Consider the following 18,615-nt stretch of genomic DNA (forward strand, 5'->3'; position numbering starts at 1 on the left):
GCTTACACACTTTAATGATGTGTTTAACAAACCAAGTTATTCAACTGCAGTAAGACAGAGGACAAAATATTACTATTCAGCAGCAAGTAAACCTTCAGGAAAACATCCCATCTAGTTAAAAAAACAAAATAAAAATAAACAAACCAAGGAAGATGGATTGAATATATTTGGTTCTAAATGATTTTTTAATTTATCACTTCTATAATGTGATCTGGAAGTTTTAAGACTTAGCTCTTCTTCTCACTTTGTGAAAACAGAACAAAATAAATATCGCCTATGAACAATTTATGATGGATTAAAAAATTAAATTTTTCTTAACCATTAATTTTTTTAGCATGACTTCTATATAATCTTCCTAGTTGGAACCTTGAGAGATTAATGAAAATATATGTTATAAAATGCTTGAGGCCTTAGGAAAAAGGCATTATTTCTATAGCAATTCAAGATAAATTAAATGACTGGTTGCCAATTCCCATCTTCACTGTCACTCAGCGACACACTAATGCCAACATGTGCTTTCCCAGCTACCTGTCAGTCTCATCCAACATCTCAGACTGGTACTTTGTGGGCAGCCAGGCAGTTTCCAGGAGAGCTGTGAGGTCACAGGTCATTTGCTTGGCACATTTTCAGCATATTTTGGAAGGACCTCCTAGAGACTGGGAATTGCTTTCCTGTCCAGAAGCCCCTAAGCTCACATAACTCAGTCACTCCGTAGGGTAACAATTTCCGCTTACTGGCAGCATGTTTACCCACTGGCTGAAGTTTATTCGGCTCCGGATCAAAGTTGATAATGAGCTCATCTTACACCTGACAAAGCACAGCCTACCCTAGGCCCAGAAATGGAGATTTCCCAGATGATTTCTCTGCCGTTACTCAACTGTCTGAAATGAAAACTGGCATCCAAAATTTCACAATGATCATCTTAAAACTACAGCCTGAGGGCTGGGGTATAACTCAGTGGTAAAGCACTTGCCTAGCATGTCCAAGGTCCTGGGTTTGATCCCTAGTATTAGGGGTGGTCAGGGGAAGTGAAGATTTCTGAGGGTATAGCTCAACGTCACAGAGCACTTGCCTAGCAGGTATAGCATGTAGGAGACCCTGGGTTCAACCCCAGCACTGGAAAAAAAAAAAAAAAGGTACAGCATGCAGCATGATCTCATTCTACAACAACAATATATATGTTGTGAGGTTAGGTTATGTGTAGGAACATAGACTTCCAAGCTAGAAAGCCTGGGATGAGACTGTGATTCTAATATTGTAGTGGGTTGAAAGCCAATGCTGTCCCCACAGAAGAGAGATCCACCCAGAACCTAATTTTACAAAAGGGAATTTGCAGATATAATCAAGTTTATGATTTTGAGATGAGATCATCCTGGATTAGGTTGGTCCCTAAATCCAATGATATGTGTCCTTACCAAAGAAGAGAAGAGAAGGTACAGGGAGGAGGTTAATACAGAGGCAGAGCCCAGAGCTATGTATCTACAAGCCAAGTACCACCCCCAGGACTGCCAGCTGCCATTGGGAGATAGGGGAGAGGAATGGATTCTCTCTCCCAGCCAGTGGAAGGAACAGACTACATTCATTTCAGACCCTGGTCGGCAGAATAAATTTTTATTGCTTTAAGTCTTGCAGTTTGTGGTAATCTGTTATGACAGCCCTAGGAAACTCATACTAATATTGACTTTGGACAAAAACTCATCTTTATGTCTCAGTCTTCTCAGCTGTAAAATAGGGATTTTAATGATCTTAATTGCAAAGGATTGTTGTAAGACTTAATGAGTGAACATAATGTAGAGTGCTTAGAACTGCATGGCACAGCTATTATTATTGGCACAATACATATTACTACTATATCTGTAATCATTGTGAATGTGCATATATAGCATTGATGAGAATCTGGGCAGTATCTCTGGGTATTGGGATAAAAAAATAATCCTTTTTTATCGTTTTTCTCTGTGCTTTACAAATTGCGTACAAGAGTCATGTATCAGTTTTGCAATCCGAAGGCATTTGTGAATTTGGAATGATTGTTTTATTTATGTTACAAAGTTTGCAGAATTACAAATTCATCATAAGTTACAGCTGCACTATTTTGGAGTGATGGAATATTTTAACAACATGCCCTTTTGCATGCTGTTCTCATGGCCCTGAAGAAACAGAAATATGCTTATTAATGCCTAAAAACTACAATGTACAAATTAGTACTACAGTTAACCTACTCTTTGGGAGTAGATAAGAGCACTTGTCTCCCCCACTATCATTATTGGAAGTGGCAGGTTGAAGGACCTCAGAATTATAATTTCAGAACATGGTCCAAAAAATTGCTTCCCATTGTCTAGAACAAAGAAGGCTAATGTCTTGGTACATGTGTTTCTCCTTTCACACTAATAGCACTTCTACAATGATTTTATACATAAGTCTGATTTTGAGTTTATAAACTGACTACTTTTCAGATAACTAAGTATTTTCATTAAATATTACACAGCACTTGAATCAACCCATTTCTCTTATGAGAAACATTATTTCTGTAATGAATTATGAAGCCCAGCCTAACCACCACTGAATGAGAATAGATGAAGATGATAAAGATTCATTGAACAACAGTTGAATTCACTGTCTTCTCGTACTCATGGAAACTTCTCAAAAATAGATTGTATTTTAGGTCACAAAACAACTGTTAGGAAAAAAAAAAACTGATACAATTCCTCACATCTTATCTGATCACACTGGGATGAAATTAAAAGTCAACATCAAAGAAACCCTACAGAATACCACATGGGATTCAATAATGCACTTTTGAATGATGAATGAATGATAGAAGAAATCAGAAGAGAAAATAAAAAAATTCTTAGAATCAAATGAGAATAATGATATACCAGAACACTTGGGACACTATGAGGATAGTTCTGGGATGAAAGTTTATAGATATGAGTGCCCATATAAGAAAATCAGAAAGATCTCAAATAAATAACCTAGTGATGCATCTCAAGGCCCTTGAAAAACAAGAACAAACCAATTCCAAAATGATTAGAAGGAAGGGAATAATTAAGATCAGAGCCAAAATTGATGAAATAGAAAATTAAAAAAAAAATACAAGAATCAATGAAACTGAGTTGGTTCTTTGAAAAGATGAACAGGATGGATAAACCTGTAGCCAAACTAACTAAAAGAAAAAGAAAAAGTGAGAAGATTCAAGTCAATGAAATTAGAGATGCAAAAGGAGAAATCACCACAGAAATCCAGAGGATCATTAGAAATTATTTTGAAAATGTTATTCTAATAAATTGGAAAATCTAATGGAAATAGATACATTTGTAGACACATATGGTCTGCCAAAATTGAAGAGGACACCGTAAATCTAAACAGACCAGAACTAGTAGTGAGACAGAAGCAGTAATAAAAAGCCTAAGGCAAAAAAAGCCCAGGACCAGATGGATTAAAAGTTGAATTCTACCAGTCTTTTAAGGAAGAACTAATGCCAATACTTCTTAAATTATTCTATGAAATAATAAGGTGTGGAATAGTTCCAAATCATTCTATAAAACCAGTGTCATCCTCATACCAAAACCACAAAAAGACATATCAAGGAAAGAAAACTACAGAACAATCTTTCTGATGAATGTCAATGTAAAAATTCTTCATAAAAATGAGCAAATTGTATTCAACAACATGTTAAGAAGATTGTACATTATGACCAAGTTGGTTTTATTCCAGGGATGCAAGGATAGTTTAACATATGCAAATAAATATATGTAATTCACCAAATAAATAGAACTAAGGACAAAAATCACAGACTCTTTAATAAATGCAGAGAAAGCCTTTGACAAAATTCAGACTCATTATTCATGATGAAAATACTGAAAAAACTAGAAATGTAAGGAACTTACCTCAACATCATAAAGTCCATGTACAACAAATCCCAAACCAACATCACAGTACATGGAGAAAAACTGAAAGCATTTCCTTTAAAACTGAGAACAACTTAAAGATGTCTACTCTTTCTACTCTTATTCAATATATTATTATATTGAATATATTAAATATATTATATACAGATGTTCTAGTCAGAGCAATTAAGCTAAAGAAGGAAATACAAGGTATAAAAGTAGGAAAGGAAGAAATCAAATTATCACTGTTTTCAGATGATATGATCCTGTACTTAGAAGATCCAAAAAGTTCCACCAGAAGACTGTTAGAGCTTATAAACAAATTCAGCAAAGTAGCAGGTTACAAAATGAGCTTAAAAAATCAATAGTTTTCTTATACAACAATAATGAATCTGTGAAGAAAGAAATCAGGCAAGCAATTCTATTCACAATAGACTCAATAAAAACAAACAAAAAACCCTAGAAATAAATTTAACCAAGGAGGCAAACAACCTCTACAATGAAAATTAAGAACATAGAACAAAGAAACTGAATAAGGAACAAGAAGATGGAAAGATCTCCCATGTTCACAATAGGCAGAATTAATATTGTTAAAATGGTCATATTGCCCAAAAGCAATATACAGATTCAATATAGTTCCCATCAAAAATATCAACGACATTTTTTCACAGAACTAGAAAACAAAGTCCTAATATTCATTTGGAAGAATAAAGGACCCAGAATAGTCAAAGCAATTCTAAGTCAAAGCAACAACAACAACAAAACAATGTTAGAGGCATTGACTTCAAATTATACAACACAATGGTAGTAGCAAAAATTTCATGGTATGACATAAAAACAGTTAGATAGAAAAATGATACAGACTAGGAGACACAGAGACAAATTCACACAGATACAGTCATCTAGTCCTTGACAGAGGTGGCCAAAACATACATTAGAGAAAAAAATAGCCCTTTGAACAAATTATGCTGGGAAAACTGGTTATCCACATGTAGAAGAATGAAACTACACCCTTGTCTCTCATCATGCACAAAAATCAACTCACAATGAATCAAAGACCTTGGAAGTAGACCAGAAACTATGAACTCCTAGAAGATAATGTAGGGTCAACACTGCAACACACACGCACAGTCAATGACTTTCTCAATAGGACACCTAAAGCTCAGGAAATAATGCCAAACGTTAATAAATGGGATTATATTAAATTAAATAGCTTCTGCACAGCAAAGAAAACAATTAGGAATGTGAAAAGAGAACCCAGAGAATGGGAGAACATCTTTATTAGCTACTTTTCTGACAGAGGATGAATATCCAGAATATACATAGAACTCAAAAAATGTAACACTAAAAAACCAAATAGCCAATTAATAAGTGGGCAAATGAACTAAATAGACACTTTTCAAAATAAAAAATATAAATGGCCATCAGATAAAATTTTTAAAAAATGAACACTTTTACATATGGAAATCAGTATGTAGTTTCCTCCAAAGAATAGGAATGAAACTACCATATGACTTAGCTGTACCACTCTTTGGTATCTTAAAAAATTAAAGTCATCACACTATAACAGCACATGCATATCCGTGTTTATAACAGCATAATTCACAATAGCCAATTTATGGAACCAGCCTAGGCGTCCATCACCAGATGACTGGATAAAGAAAATGTGGTATGTATACACAATGGAGTTTTACGTGACCATAAAAAATAAAATATTTCATTTGCAAGAAAATGGATAGAACTTGAGGACATTATGTTGTAAAATAAACCAAACTCAGAAAATCAAGAATCATGTTTTCTTTCATATGTTGAAGCTAGAGAGATAAAAGGATAAGAAAGGTAGGGGAAATCTCACGAAAGTCAAAGGAAGATCAGTAAAAGAGAGAAAGGGGACCAGTGGGAGGGAGGAGGAGAGGAAAAGGAGAAATCGGGAATGATATTGGCCAGATTATACTGTAATATCATGTGCATGTATGGATATGTAACACAGACCCCACCATTATGTATAATCATAATGTACCAATATAAATATGGATTAAGGAGGAGGAAGATGTAACATGGCTTACTGCAAGTGCAAAAAGAGATGTGGAACAGGACTACTGACAGGCAGTCATGATGGGACACAGGGGCATGGCACTCCCTGGCTTTTTAGGCATGAGAGAACCTGAAAGGTCATATCCTCCACAAACTTGCTTCCCTGTCCTCCAAATAGGCAGGTGGGTAGTAGTAAGTGTTTTTTCATAACGACCATGAATTTTCGAAGTATACCATCTGCAAATTATTGCTATCAGTATCTCCTTACTGTCACTTGAACTAGGTTGCATTTTAGCGTAACAGAAGCTGAGGGGCTGCTAAGCTAAGGCTCACATTCAAGCTCCCCTTCTGGGTGAGCTGTGAGAAACTGTAGGTGAAAACTGTTAAGCTGGAAGTGTTTTAAACTTCAGGGAAGATGCTGGCAGTGGTTTTCATTTTTGAGCATGGTCATGAGGTCATGCTGGAAGTCTGGAGGGGGGAATGAACCTACCGATGTGCTCCTGGAAATGTCTCCCAGAATGTTGGCTCTCAAGGACTTAACATTTGAGCCTCTGGTGCTGTCCACTTGCTCCCCTGCTTGACCACCATACTCATTCTTCCAATCTGGGCTTTCTCCTGTCTCAGGAGAAAATCCTGAAGACTAGGATCAGTTTCATACCTTCCTTCTCCTGGCCAGTACTCAAGGGGATTTTTATTTAATATTTATAAGCAGAATAGACATGAAATAGAAAAGAAGGAAAGAAGAAAAGGAGAGATGAAAGGCTGAAAGGGAGAGAGGGAGAGGAGGAAGACAGGAAGGAAGGGGGGGAAGAAAGAGAGAGAGAGATAGAAAGAGAGAGAGGAGAGAGAGAGAGAGAGAGAGAGAGAGAGAGAGAGAGAGAGAGAGAGAAGCTCAGCATGAACAAAAGTGAATGCAAGTTCTGAAACCAATAAGTACTACTTCGAAGATGAGGCTTGCTGTTTTCTATCTTCATGGCCTTATGCTCTTAGTGTTTAGTTTGTCCAAATTTGCTTCTATATCATCCTCTCACCTCCTCTTTATATACCCTGGGTTCCTGCCACATCCCTGTCCCTCTACCCTTTGGCAGAAAGAACCTGTGGACCCAAACTGAATTTCTGAAGGCTTGACGAGAAGTTTTCATAGGTTTTTTTTTTCTTCTTTTTTTACCCTCTAATCATCACTCAATTGTTCTTCAAGCTTCTTCTAGAAGTTCCTGCTAAGCTTGCCTCTCAAATCTCTATCTCTACACTGGACTTCTCTCCTGAGTGCCAGAACTCTGTTTCCAGGCAACTCTTAGATATTTATACCATTTTGTCCAAACAGCAATTTAGTAAAATAAGTATAAACACTTAACTCATTTTCTTTTTCTTGAACTTTTTTTTCCCCTTGAACTTCTAACATATTCATTTACTTTCTGGCCTTACTCTTTATGTACCTTCCACTGGTGATTGCTAAACCACTCAATGTTCTTCTTATTTGGCCCATAATGTTTGGCCTCTGTGATTTAATAGACACTGCTTTTCAATGTGCTACTTCCTCAGCTTTCAATGTTCAAACCCCTCTCGTCTTTAGAAACAACCACTATCAAAACTCTCAAACCTCAAATGCAAATGAGTTCCCTGCCCACTGACCCATGCATATCATTTTTATCTATGCCATCCTAATGGCTCTCCTGACATCAGATCCACTGTTATCGTCCTAATCTGAGGATGTCTGGGAGAGCAAGCATGCGTGATTCATCTCTGCCTCAACCACAGCCCCTTGTGCTGCTGTGCCAAACCCAGGGCAGGTATCTTCCAACAACCAAATGAATCCTTCTGAACATTCACCCTCCATTCTGACCTCTACTAAAGACAATGAGAAATGCCTATCAAGATCACAACTCAGCTTCTGATCTCTAGGAGATTATAGCTCATTGTTGAGAAAAATTAACATATGCTAATTAATAAAAAGCAATAGCAAAGAGTAGCAAGATCACTAAGGGGATATACGATGCACACTCCAACAAGTCAGAAGACAGGTTCTATTTCTATGAAACTAAATTGGATCTTAGTAATGAGTTTATTTTGGGTAGATGTTATGGTTTGAATCTGGAATTGCCCTTCCCCCAAATCTCATACTGTGAAAATATGGTACCAATACAGTAAGGTTTAGAGGTAGGCCTTTTAGAAAAAGATTAGATGATGATAGCTATACCTCTCATCAGTGGATTAATTCATTGGATGAATTAGTAATTAGAATACACTGCTGAGTGATAAGTGTAGGCAGGCAGGGAATGGCTGGAGGAAGTAGGTCACTGGGGACATGCCTTAGGGACTATATTTTGTCCTCATCCCCTCTCCCCAGCTTCTGCTCTCCTTCTGCTGCTTGGCTGCCATAAGCTGAGCAACTTCCCTCTGCTATATCCTTCCACCATGATACTCTGCCTCGCTTCAGGCCAAAACAATGGGAGTCAGCTGACCTTGGACTAACACCTCAGAAACCATGAGCCAAAAAAATAACGTTCCCTCCTGTAAGCTGTTCTTGTCGGGTAGTTTGATCTCAGAGACAAAAAGCCGACTAACAGGTGAAGAGCCAGACTTTCCAGTGGAAGCAAGTGTCAGGATAATAGGCCCAGAGCAAGTGTGGTTCATTCAGAGAGTTGTGAATGAAGCTGCTTCGATTAAGAAAGGAAGGGGGAGGGGAGAAGGAGAACTAAGGTTCACCACATCCCTGCTGAGGCTAGAACGTGGATTAAGTGCCTTGTAGGCATTATTTCCTTTAATCCCTCTAACAACCCTGCAAAGTAGATAATATCATTGATGATTTCATAAGCAAGGAGGCTGAGATTTGATGGTTTTAAGTAACTGGCCAAGGTTACACAGGATTAGGTTACAGGGCTGGGATTTGGAAAAAAGGCAGCCAGCTTCCATTGCACCGTGCTGCCTCCTCTAGAGCAAAATGTCAACATCACGAGGCATTTTCTTCAGGAAGGAGGAGTTCTTGTATTTATGAATAATTCAAGCTGTCAAACCATTAGCATGATGCACAATACTGTATGGCTCAGTACATGTTATTAGACTCTGAATGCAAGTCTGCTTAGAAGCAAGAAGGTTCAGCTGCCACATGAGTGCTCTGGGGAGAAATGACCAAGAAGGTCAGTCCTAGAATATCTCCAGACCAGCAGGGAGCACAAAGAATAGGTAGAGACTGAAGAGTGTGGATGTAACTTTGTTGGAGCAAACACTCATCCTAAGAGGTAATGGAGGAGAGAGAAATGACAAAGGGAGGACTGGGGATATAGCTTATTTGGTAAAGTGCTTGCCTCGAATACACAAGGCCCTGGTTTCAATCCTCAGCACCATGCACACACACACAAAAATAAATAAATAAATAAATAAATAAATAAATAAGAGAGACAGACAGAGGAAAGAGAAGAGAGAGAGAAAGAATGACAAAGGAAACATACTTGGTCTCATTGGCACACCGGATCTTGCAACCTTCCTTGGGAATCACCAAGCCCAGGTGCATCCGAAGCCTGCAGTTTGTGGGTCCTGTGTGGGGCCACACATGAGTTCCAGGGTGCATGATGGAATACTTGATCTGCATAGAAAATATGACACTCGATCGGCCATTTGTCAACGTGTGGAGCAATTGCTAAATTAAAGTGACAGAACAAAACTACTGTGAATTTGGATCAGAATCCATGTAAGACTCACAATTTATATTCACATCTTCTTTGTGAAGCAAACTAAAATAAAGCACTCACATTTTCCACAAAGTGATAGAACTGGACATTTTCCACCCTCATTTATGACACCAGTGACATGAAATTATATTTCATTAATAAGTGAGTAAAAAAAAGAAGCATTCATAGGAAAGAATCATATCTTTGTAAAGGTCAGATCTCCCTTGTTCCTAACAACCCTCTTCTCCCCAGCGCTGACAACACTCTGGTACCTGTCCTCTTCTGCATCCTGTTGTCTCAGGGAACTTTTCTAGTAAAGTGCAGGTTTTAGGAGCTCCTTTACAGGCATTTTCATTTTTTCTTCCTAGAAGAATAAATGATGAAAACCATTGTTAAACACAAATCACAACCCGGGTGCCATGACATGTACCCACAATTTAGGAGGCTGAGGTGGGAGGATCATTTGAGTCCAGGAGTTTGAGACCAGCCTGAGCAACATGGTGGGACCCTGTTTCAAAGACAGAGAAAAAAAGGAAGAAATTGTAGTAAAACTTACATTCATCTCATTTGGACTGTAAGTGATGTAAATAGTCAAGTTCACTGCAGGAATATGAAGGAGGAGTGAACTCATGAAGACAAAGGGTCTTCCCCTAAGAGACAGAGCTTGGAAGAGCAAGGATCTGAATTCTCCAGTCAGCATTGGGTTAGACTCAGGACATCTAAGGGGCAAAAAGCACATGTTGAATAGTTACTGTTTCTCCTGTGGCAGGCAGAACAGTGGCCCCTCTCAAAGATGCCCACATGCTAATCCCAGGGACCTGTCAATATGTTATATTACAGAGCAAAAGGGACTTAAAGTTTCAGATGGCATCAAGGTTTCCAGTGAGCTGACCTTACAATAAGATTATCTTGGATTAACTGGAGTGGCCCCATATAAAAGCAGCAAGAAGTGTCAGAGTGATACAGGATAAGAAAGACTTGGCATGATCATTGCTGGCTTTGAGGGTGGAAGGAGAACACAAATCAAGGAAGATGGGAAGTGTCTAGAAGCTGGAACCTCCACAGGAATGATACTTTAATTTTAGCAGTGAGACCCATTGTAGACTTCTGACTCCCAGAATTGTGAGATGATAAATGTGTGTGCTTTTTAAGTCACCAAGTTTGTGGTAACTTGTTACACCAACCATAAGGAAATAATATATCCTTTAAGGAAGGAAAATCCATTATATTATAATTATATAATATAACCTAAATTCTAGGACTATATTGAAGAGTTACAAAACAATGTTTTAAATTGGAATTTAATGACTATTTCATTTACAGATCATTCTTTAAATGGTGATAGAGAATGACATTTTTTAAAAGTGGAGGATGAAGAAGTCTTTGACAAATGATGTTTTCTATGAGTAATAGTAACAGGAACAAGATTCTGGGACAGTCTTAAGTATCCTGAACCATGCAAATTTCTTCACAATCATAAAATCACCGTTCATAAGGGAAGATGTACTCATAATGTTTGCAACATCATTTGCTCTCATAGAGGAGTAAAACGATGAATTGTTTTTTAAAGACAAATATTTTAATTCCCTGTACAAAATGCAAAAGGACTGCTACATCTAAAGCTGAGTTTAATTTTATTTAATTAGTGTTAGTAGTGTCCTAAGATAATCATATACTGAGAGCAAAATGAGAGTCACAACAGATGCAACCTAGAAGAATTTGCCTCAAATGGACCTTAACACTTTAGAGAACAACTTATATAGTCATTTTTCCTAAGTGATATTTTTACCTCTTATGAGTAAAATGTTAGTAAAATGTTATTTTTAGATATTAATGGAGTACCTCAAATGAATGGAATGATAAATTGAACAAATATTATATAAATGTACAACTCATCAGGGAGCATTTTTAACTCCAGCTTTCCAGGACTTCCTATGATGGGGATGGGTTGGCAGGAGTCCCTCATTCTGGGTTCTGTGCTGTTGAGGCAGTGGCTGATGGGGCCAATGGCTTCAAGAGCAACCAGAGCCAGCTGGACTTCCTACAAACACAGGGGTGAGGGTTGTGCCTGTGCTACCAGGAGAACATGTGTGCCTCACATGAAAGATAAATAATAGATGGGTAACCAAATGGATTATGTCACTAGAATTTCCATGGGGACAGTGCTGGACCAGAGAGCACCTCTAGACTTTTAGACACATTCAGGTTGAGCATCCTCCTTAAAATAAAAAATTCAGAACTTATTGAGGGACAACATGATGATCAAAAATATTGGATTTTCATATCATGCATATTCAATCAGTAAAGTCTATGCAAGATTTCCCAAATCCTAAACACTTCTCAAACATTTTGGATAAGGGATATTCAACCTGTACTTTTTGTTGTTGTTGTTTTTGTTTGGAAAACATAGATTCTCTCTAGGGGAGAAATCTGTGCAGTAGATGCTCCACAGTCATATGTTGACATGGGTAATTGTAAATATTAACATGTGATCAGAATGTAAGATTTCCCTAGTGCTCACTCTGGGCTTGGAACTGCTCCACATGCTTAGACTGACCAATATGATGTCCACAACACCCAGTAATAAAGGCACCAGTGCTGTGTTTTACAGAAGAAGTACCTACACACAGAGAGGTCTCGCAGTAACTGGCAGAGCAAAGAACTGGGAAATCTAATTCACTCAGAACTCAGCTTTCAGCCAAGACTACCTCTCCACTACTGTACTACAAGACCAATTCTCCATTACTGTTACTATTTGTTATGGTTTGAATGTGAGGTGTCCCCAAAAGCTCATGTGTGAGAGAGACAATCCAAAGTTTTAGAGGAGAAATGATTGGGTTATAGCCTTAGCCTAATCAGTGAATTAATCCCTGATGGGATTAAATGAAGTGTTAGGGTGTGGCTGGATGAGATGGGAACTGGGATGTGGCTTTGGGGTATATATTTCTATCTGGAGAGTGGAGTCTCTCTCTCTCTGCTTCTTGAGCACCATGATGTGAGCTTCTTCCCTCTGCCACACTCTTCTGCCATGTTCAGCCTTGCCTCCAGCCCCAAGAAATGGAGCTGGTTTTCAATGGACTTAGACCTCTGAAACTGTGAGCCCTCAAATAAACTTTTCCTCCTTACAGTTGTTCTGGTCAGATCTTTTAGTCACAGTAGCAAAAAAAGCTGACTAAAACACTATTAGAAAATGTGTTGCTATTATGTAATAAAAATGTAGTATCACTGTCATGTATTAGAAAACAGTATGTCAGATCATTGACCCTAGGAAAAAGCTACCTAATATTTAAGGCACTACTTTCATTGTCATTTTTCAGATGAAAAATTCCAGGCTCAGAGATACAGGGACATGCCCAGTAAGGACTGTAAGTTAGGAGTGTGGTTTTCAAATGCTGTGCTTTGAAGTATAATTTTGCATCTTGCTACATCAGGATTAGAAGGTTTGCACAGGGGAAGACCAGCTAATTCAATGTAACTGAAGGAGGAACACTCAGCAAGCTTAAAGTAATTTCCAAGTACTAGTAAACTCTGTGTGTGTATGTGTGTGTGTGTGTGTGTGTGTGTGTGTGTGTGTGTTTAATGGCCCCAGGAAAAGTTCTAACTGCTAACACAGATCTGAAAGAATGACTTGAATATATCATTTAGATGTGGCCATGCTTTATGAGGCACATTCATAAAGTAGGGACTTGGTTATATGTTTCCAAAGTTTCAAGGCTCTACTGCTAGAATGACAACATGTTCCATCTTGTGTGATAACTCTGATCAGTTGAAAGTGGTTGCCTAGAACAAGGCTTTTGAGAAGGATTCAGCAATTAAACCTCAGCAGATAACTGCTCAGTTAACACCATTTCGCATGGATTCTAGAAAATGTGACTGAGCAATAATTACTAACTCTATATTTTAGTCACTGCTTGGGACAATTATTAAAATGCTGGCAAAATAGATGTTCCATGATATTCACATAGCAATTTAGTTTGTGTGTGTGTATATGTGTGTGTGTGTGTGTGTGTGTGTATGTGTATGTATATATGTTGCTAGAGATCAAACCTAGGGCCTCACACATGCTAGGCAAGTGCTCTACCACTGAGCTACAACCCCAGCTCCATGATTGAAAACATATTTGTGAAGAAATATTCATTACTTAGATTTGCTGATATATATTTTTTCTTCAATTCTGAAAAGCTTATTATCCAAAATGTATTGCAGTTCAGTACTGATTATACTACATAGCGATCCCATTAGTCTGCTGGGCTGCAATAACAAAATACCACAGACTGGGTGGTTAAACAGAAGTTTATCTTCTCATAGTGCTGGAGGATGGAAGTTCAAGATCAAGATGTTGGCAGGTTTGGTTTTTTCTGAGGCCTCTCCTTTGGCTACAGAAGGCAGCAGACTTCTTTCTGTGTTTCATGTGGCTTTGTTTCTGTGTATGCATATCCCTAGTATGTTTTCCTCTTCCAATCCTATCTGATCAGACCCCCACCCTTACGACCTCCTATACCCTTAACTACCTCCTTTAAGGACTTATTTCCAAATGCAGACACACTGGGAATTGGGCTTCCACATATGAATATCGAGGAGGACAAAATTCAAGCGGAGAACAGAGATCTACCATGATTTCACTTCCTATTTGGATATAAACAAAACTCACCCAGTCACAGCTTCATGGACTTTAACTACCCAGCACTATGCTTTCCTAATTAATTAGACAATCTTGAAGTCTTCGCTTAGCCAGATATTCATTGGCCTCTTTGAATTTGGGCTCTCAGTATAGCACCCTGTCCTGCCACCTCCCTTCCCCATGTCTTCTTCCTCTCCTTCAATCCAAGGACAGCCTCTTCTGTTTCTTAGCCTCAGCACCTGGTATGGCAAGTACCTTCAGAGATTCCTCCTAGTTCTGTGCAAGCTATGACACTATTTGCTTTCAAAATTACTCTTTTTGCACTGTTAATTTGTTTTCAGAAAATAGTTCCTGGATTCTTTCTCAAAGTCCAAAACCACAAACAGAAGCCCGCAATGAACCTTCATAAATTTTCATAAGATAGAAACTATGTGATTTATATTCTTTTAAAGTGATAGTAAAACTAGAAATTAATTTTTAAAAGATGGAGGAACTACAACAAATTGAAACTCATGCTCATCTCTCTCTCTTTCTCTCTCACACACACATACCCCTAAATTATTTGTGAATCAGGACAGAAATGTTGTTTTTAGTAAAATCTCAAATAAAAACACCATATATTAATAGTTTATGGAATGAATCCAAAGGTACATCTATCAATCAGTCCATAGCCTTAATGCCTCTATTAGAAGAGAAGAAAGAATGAAAATAAATTTACTAAGGAGTTCCAATCAAAAGGTTTAAAAGAACAATTTAAAAAACCACCACAACTATCAACAACAACAACACAAAACAAGGAAGAAAGCATATACCAGCAGAAATTTAAAAAACCATAATACGGTGAGAAGCAATTTTATGAGCTTTTTAAAATATCAGGATAGGTAGAACTTTGTTACAGTTAGGAAAGAAAAAGGAACACACAAATTTCACTGCATGGGAAGAATTTAACAAAGATACTAATAAAGTAAAAAACATAGGAAATTATTGTAGAGAGTTCATGGAAAATCAGGTACAAGGAAACTATGTAAAAATTTAAAAGTCAAATGTTGTCTCCAGCCAACTTATTTTCTTTATTATTTTCTTCCTTGCTTAATCCTCCTACATCTCCATAATTCTTTGCATATTTCTACTTTATCTGAGCACCTTTCTCTGGTAAATTTTCTGGAAGTTACTTAAGGATGCATGCTATTCTGAAGCATTGCCCTGGGAAGCTTGAGAGCTTCTATGAAGCATAAAAAATATTAATGAAACTGAAGTATGAGATGAATGCTTAAGTGCTAATAGAATTAATTCATTTTAGTGACACACCACAGAGAAATTTGCATGTTGCCCACATATGGATCATATAGCTCCCTTAAAAAAAAAAGATTGTGCTGGAGAAAGCTGATAAGAGTTACTTGAAATCATGTGATCTCTCTCTTAATTGACATATTCTCAAAAATATTACTGAAGTAGTTCTTCTTATATAGGAACTGTTCTGAAAGCATGATTGAGATAAGCTACTGTCCTTATTTGTCCTTTAATATAAACTGATTGTGTAGCTAAACATGTGCACCACATGCTGTTTGATCATCCAAATGGATTTACTTTTATATGGCTATTTGTAACAGAGGTTAAGTTGACTTTCCAAGAGAACTGGAGAGAACCTTAAAGTTCAAATCTCCTCATTTTAAAGATAGATTTACATATTAACTCATTGACCACACATATTGAAGCTCTATCTATGTGCCTGGGTGTGGATTAAGCTCAAGAATTATAAAGTTGAATGTGAAACATTTATAGTTTTGAAGAACTCAGTAGTTATTACTGTCTTGTCACTCACTGTGTTGCTTACCCAACATCTCTCACCATGGTGGCATGATCTATATTTTATAGAAGCAAATGAAGGTCAGGGATGTTCCTAAGATGTCAATAGGTTACAGAGAACAGTCTAGAAGACAGGAGCTCACCTTGCTGCCACAGTGTGAACTGGCTCCAATCACCCTTCTCCCTCAGGTTTTCATCTTCAGGCAGGAAGAGACCTTTGGCTTTATCCATCACTGCAAGTCCTTCATCACGGATTAACTTCCAGTTTCTTTCTAAAGTCTAGAAGAAAGGTTCTGGTTTCACTGGACTGAAAATATGGCTGGTAGAACATTTTATAATACATCTCAGGTATCTTTTTTATTTAATCAAATAATGACATTTTTGCTCTCATCTAGATCGCTTATTTCAATTTTTTCTAGAAGCTCTTATCAAGGATGTAAAAAAGAAACAAAACAACCTCTTAATATTTTTCTGAACCAAATGCTGTTGCAGAATAAACACTTCAAAAATTCCTAGAAACCTCAGAGAACAATTCCTTCTTCCATAATTATTTGCTTTAAGATTTGCCAAAAGATTGTTTTCTTTCTTTCTTTTTATTTATTTATTTATTTATTTTAAAATCCATAACCTAACAAGAGAATTGGATTACAAAGCATACATTTAATTTCACCTTTCTATAGAGTCCCTTACAGAGCTGCCATTCAACATGGTAAATATTGAACTTTCAAAGACATAGGAAAAGTGTCCACTGGAGCATTTGATCATTATAAGATTAACAGAAAAACATAACAAATAGGTGCCTTAGTGTTTAGAATTCAGATAAACAAAAAAATATTTCCTTGACTTCTTATTTAGGAGGCAGCTTTAACCTTAGCCTGGACTTCTGACTGTCAGACCCTGGGAGTGGCCAGGTGGGAGCTGGCAGATCTGGTGGGAGATCCTCCAGGCCATCCTCCCCATGACACTGTGCTGCCAGTCAGGGGTGGGTTGGCATGGGAGGGGTGGGTGCATGCAGGCAGAGCTAAGCATCTAGGTAGCCAACTGAGATGAGCTGCTATCAGAAGAAAACAATAAAAATAGCTTTCCTACAGTAAGAAAGGGACAAAGATGTACAGATAAACCAGGATTTTGAAATGCTAATTATTTCAATCATTTCTATAATAGAGAAGTGGATAAAATAGTTGAGGATATGCATTTGTAGACAGGAACACACTAGCTGGTTTCAATAAGAATCTGGGGGCCAGACATGATAAATGTCTTAAGAGTAGGAGATTAGAACTAATCAGTCATGAGGAATAAAAATTTCAAAAATGGATTAAATTGCCCTGCAAAACATAGTTCTCTATCTTTTGCATTAGTCAAGTGAAATGAACTATAATTGAGTAAAACAAAGACAGTGTATAAAGTATTTTTACCACCTCATTGTTCTACTAATTCATGATTATGTGTAAAAAGAAATCAGGATGATTGAGGACTCCAAAAACCAGCTATTCTCATATTTCTGTGAAAACATGATGCCAGCCTCAGCCAAGTCAGTGTGAAATTTGGTCTGAAGCTGCCTCTATTCATGCTTTAAGCATGGCTTCAAAGTTTGTCCATGCCCAGTGCACTGTAACCTAACCTAAACAGACTGTCACCTACTCTCAGAAAGTAAGTGCATCTTAGACAATCACAAATGGCCAACCACTCAGACAACATTCAAAGAAGACAGACATGAGCTGTAACCAATAGGGCTGTCTCCACCTCACTTCTATATTCCGTATCTGATCTCCTTTTCTCTGGCTACACAGGGGTGGAACATTCTATATAATTTTGGATGCAGGCTGCCACCTGACTCTGTAATTACAAATAAAGCCAACTGAGATCTTTAAAAGTAGATTTGTTGTTATTTTCACTTCTAACACCAAGGGAAATTTTTTGTGTTATGTGAAACTATTAGGGTTTTTAAAATATTGTAGGGAAAGAAACTTTGATTAGAGATTGATTTTTTATAATTCTATTTCTGTGAAAACCACCCATTAGTGTCAATACCTACATCTGTTCCTTCCATCACCCTCCTGCTGTGGTGCTGGTCATTTGTCCTTAGTTAGCACTCAGTCCACCAACGAGTTTCCGTGTGTGTGTGTGTGTGTATGTGTGTGTGTAGGAAGTTTATAACTAGGAAGTCCACGATGGCAGTTCAAGAAGACACTCAAAAGTCCTCACTTTGGCATGTCTCCATATTGAGAGAATTTCATGGTTTTCTCAAGAACCTCAAGATCATGGAAAAGAAAAAAAAATGCACCCCAGGACTTTGCAGTATGTTCAGATCTTCTTAAATGCACCTAAATTGCCAACTCACTGCTGTTATTGCAACTTGTTCAAGTTGCTAGATAAATCTGTTAGAGTCTTGTTAAATTGTCACACAGACAAGGAGAGAATTACCTCTCTAACACATGAAATTACTTTTCAAATGAGGTTATTGGCACCTTATAAGGGCAAGCTCTTCCCTCCTGGAATTTTAGAAGTTTCATTTCTTTTGAAAGCTGATTTTAAGAGCATGGTTGGAAAGAGCTGATTTTTTTTTTTTTTTTTGTTACTAAAATAGGGCACAAAACCC

General features: G+C 37.5%; 1 protein-coding gene across 6 annotated transcripts in view; it reads right to left on the reverse strand.

Moving 5' to 3' along the window:
* Asph (aspartate beta-hydroxylase) overlaps positions 1-18,615 on the reverse strand; it is a 216,223-nt gene that overhangs the window by 8,786 nt on the left and 188,822 nt on the right. For all 6 annotated transcript variants that reach the window (XM_058584428.1, XM_058584427.1, XM_058584426.1 and 3 more), the window contains 3 exons: positions 16,160-16,295; positions 9,862-9,953; positions 9,371-9,504 (listed from right to left, as the gene is read on the reverse strand). In XM_058584428.1, the coding sequence (XP_058440411.1) occupies positions 9,371-9,504; positions 9,862-9,953; positions 16,160-16,295 (362 nt within the window). The remainder of the gene's footprint in view (positions 1-9,370; positions 9,505-9,861; positions 9,954-16,159; positions 16,296-18,615) is intronic.

Source organism: Marmota monax, unplaced genomic scaffold, assembly GCF_021218885.2.
Source record: "Marmota monax isolate L192 unplaced genomic scaffold, Marmota_monax_Labrador192_F-V1.1 WCK01_AAM20220418_F8-fsc00063, whole genome shotgun sequence".
In the NCBI taxonomy this organism is placed as follows: domain Eukaryota; kingdom Metazoa; phylum Chordata; class Mammalia; order Rodentia; family Sciuridae; genus Marmota; species Marmota monax.